At 47.4% G+C, this 2428-nt stretch overlaps 1 protein-coding gene across 1 annotated transcript in view; it reads left to right on the top strand.

Moving 5' to 3' along the window:
* Positions 1–2428, top strand: part of LOC108251685 (interleukin-10 receptor subunit beta) — an 11688-nt gene that overhangs the window by 4429 nt on the left and 4831 nt on the right. Inside the window, exons 3-5 of the mRNA XM_017442066.3 lie at positions 935–1110; positions 1316–1470; positions 2015–2162. Coding sequence (XP_017297555.1) covers positions 935–1110; positions 1316–1470; positions 2015–2162 — 479 coding nt within the window. The remainder of the gene's footprint in view (positions 1–934; positions 1111–1315; positions 1471–2014; positions 2163–2428) is intronic.

Here is a 2428-nt window from a genome sequence, read left to right as displayed (position 1 = left end):
TACTGGTCCAGGTGTGAGGTACTGGTCCAGGTGTAAGATACTGGTCCAGGTGTGAGGTACTGGTCCAGGTGTGAGGTACTGGTCCAGCTGTGAGATACTGGTCCAGGTGTGAGGTACTGGTCCAGGTGTGAGGTACTGGTCCAGGTGTGAGGTACTGGTCCAGGTGTAAGATACTGGTCCAGGTGTGAGATACTGGTCCAGGTGTGGGATGCCGGTCCAGGTGTGAGATACTGGTCCAGGTGTGAGATACTGGTCCAGGTGTGGGAGGCCGGTCCAGGTGTGAGGTACTGGTCCAGGTGTGGGAGGCCGGTCCAGGTGTGAGGTACTGGTCCAGGTGTGGGAGTCCGGTCCAAGTGTGCAGGTCTAACTTGTGATGCTCAACTACAGTTAAAAATACAGGAAGTTTGTGTGAATACAGAACTACAACCTGAGAACCAGGAAGTTAGTTTCCAATAAAGATGTAAATAATGGTGAGGTTGTTTCCCCACAAGTGGAGCCAAAAACACTTGGAAAAGACGAATAAACAAAACCCAAAGCAATAAAATAATAAACCATAAAGAGAGTAAAAACATGAAAGTGTTTATGTTTAGTCTGCTATCAGAAGGAGCTGATCTAGATCCAAATGTCCCCCACAGAATTAGAGACAAAATGGGAACTTTCATGACTTTAAATGGTAATCGACCTGCACTTGTATAGTCCAAGGACCCCAGAGCTCTTTACACTACATTCACACACTGATGGTGGTGAGCTTTGTTGTAGCCACAGCTGCCCCGGGGCAGGCTGACAGACGTGAGGCGGCCATTATATCACTGCTTATTACCATCAGCTCCTGTTTGTGTCAAACTTTACAACTTGAAGGTCAGATGCCATCACACAGGTGAATGTAAACTCTTTAGTCTCATCGGTCATGCCGGTTGTGTGTTTTGTGTTTCAGGAGCACCGTCGCCTCTGAGTACAGGAAAGGTTGCGTGAACATCTCAGCTCCTGAATGTGACCTGACCTCCTTCAACATCACCGAGTATGGGAACTACACAGGAAGAGTCCAGGTCCTGCTGGGAGCAGAGAGCTCACTGTGGGTGGAGAGTAACCATATCACACCAGACAAAGACAGTAAGTCCGGTCATCTAACAAACGTTCTTAGAGTCATTTCTGGAACATTTTCCCACAGAATGTTTTTGATTCTTCTCTAATCAGATCTAAACCACATTTTCTCCTCTTTCTGATTTGGACAGTCGTCTCTTGAAGCGCTCTACTGCTAGCTTTGAGCTAACAAGTTTCCAGTCTTATCTCGTTTTATTTTGTTGTTATTCTTTAGCCGTCATCGGTCCCCCGGAGGTGTCCGTTCTTTCCAACGGTCAGACTCTGGAGGTCAGCATGACAGATCCAAAGTTCAGCCACTCTTCCCTGAGGAATGTGTTCATCTCAGCCTCCTACAACATCACCTACTGGAAGAAAGGACAGAAGGACAAGGTGAGGTGTTTCCTCTGGATGCTGCTTAGTTACAGAACCACAGACACCTCGGTCCAAGGGTTCTGTCCAGAACCAGGGACAACTCAGTCCACCTCGGTACAAGGGTTCAGTCCAGAACTACATACTGGGAAGGGCTGATCCATTTTCCATGAACTGGGCCAAACTGAGGTTCTCCTGCTTCATAAATCTGACCTTCCTGAAGTCACATTAACAGAATTTGACTCTCAGCTGACGGTGATGTGAGTCCCTGCTGCCCCCTACAGGACAGTTACTGTAACAGCAGCAGGTTTTACTTCTGAAGGAACTGCTACAGTTCCTCTGGTTGGTGTTACTACATTGTGCATTTATTGACTTTTAAAAAGAATCTTTTATTTGTTGTTGATTCTCTGATTCTTTCATGATTTAAGTTTCATGAGTGGATCCAAACAGCTGTTTACATGCACGGCGTCCAACAGGAACCTTTTCATACAGCACAGCTCTAAATCTGGATTCAATGAGGTTTGAAGGTTAGTTCAGATTCTGACTTCATCTTTGGATTCTGCAGTCTAAACAGATAGCAGTAACTCAGACCCGGGTGATTCTGAATGACCTGGAGCCCAACAGCGAGTACTGTGTCCAAGTTCACATCCAAACAAGCCAGAAACCGAACCAAAGCATTCTCAGCAGGATCATCTGTGAGAGCACCACTGATGGTGAGCATCACGTCCTTTACAGACACCTTCCTCCAGATTAGTAGAAGGCTGTTCAGTTCAAGCAGAAGATGGGTCAGATAGGGTGAGAGGACGGGCCAGATAAGGACAGACGACGGGTCAGATAGGACCAGAAGACGGGTCAGATAGGGTCAGAGGACGGGTCAGATAGGACCAGAGGATGGGTCAGATAGGGTCAGAGGATAGGCCAGATAAGGACAGACGACGGGTCAGATAGGACCAGAAGACGGGTCAGATAGGGTCAGAGG

The sequence above is a fragment of the Kryptolebias marmoratus genome, linkage group LG6 (assembly GCF_001649575.2).
Source record: "Kryptolebias marmoratus isolate JLee-2015 linkage group LG6, ASM164957v2, whole genome shotgun sequence".
NCBI classification, from domain to species: Eukaryota; Metazoa; Chordata; class Actinopteri; order Cyprinodontiformes; family Rivulidae; genus Kryptolebias; species Kryptolebias marmoratus.
This window is presented reverse-complemented; position numbering and strand designations above follow the sequence as displayed.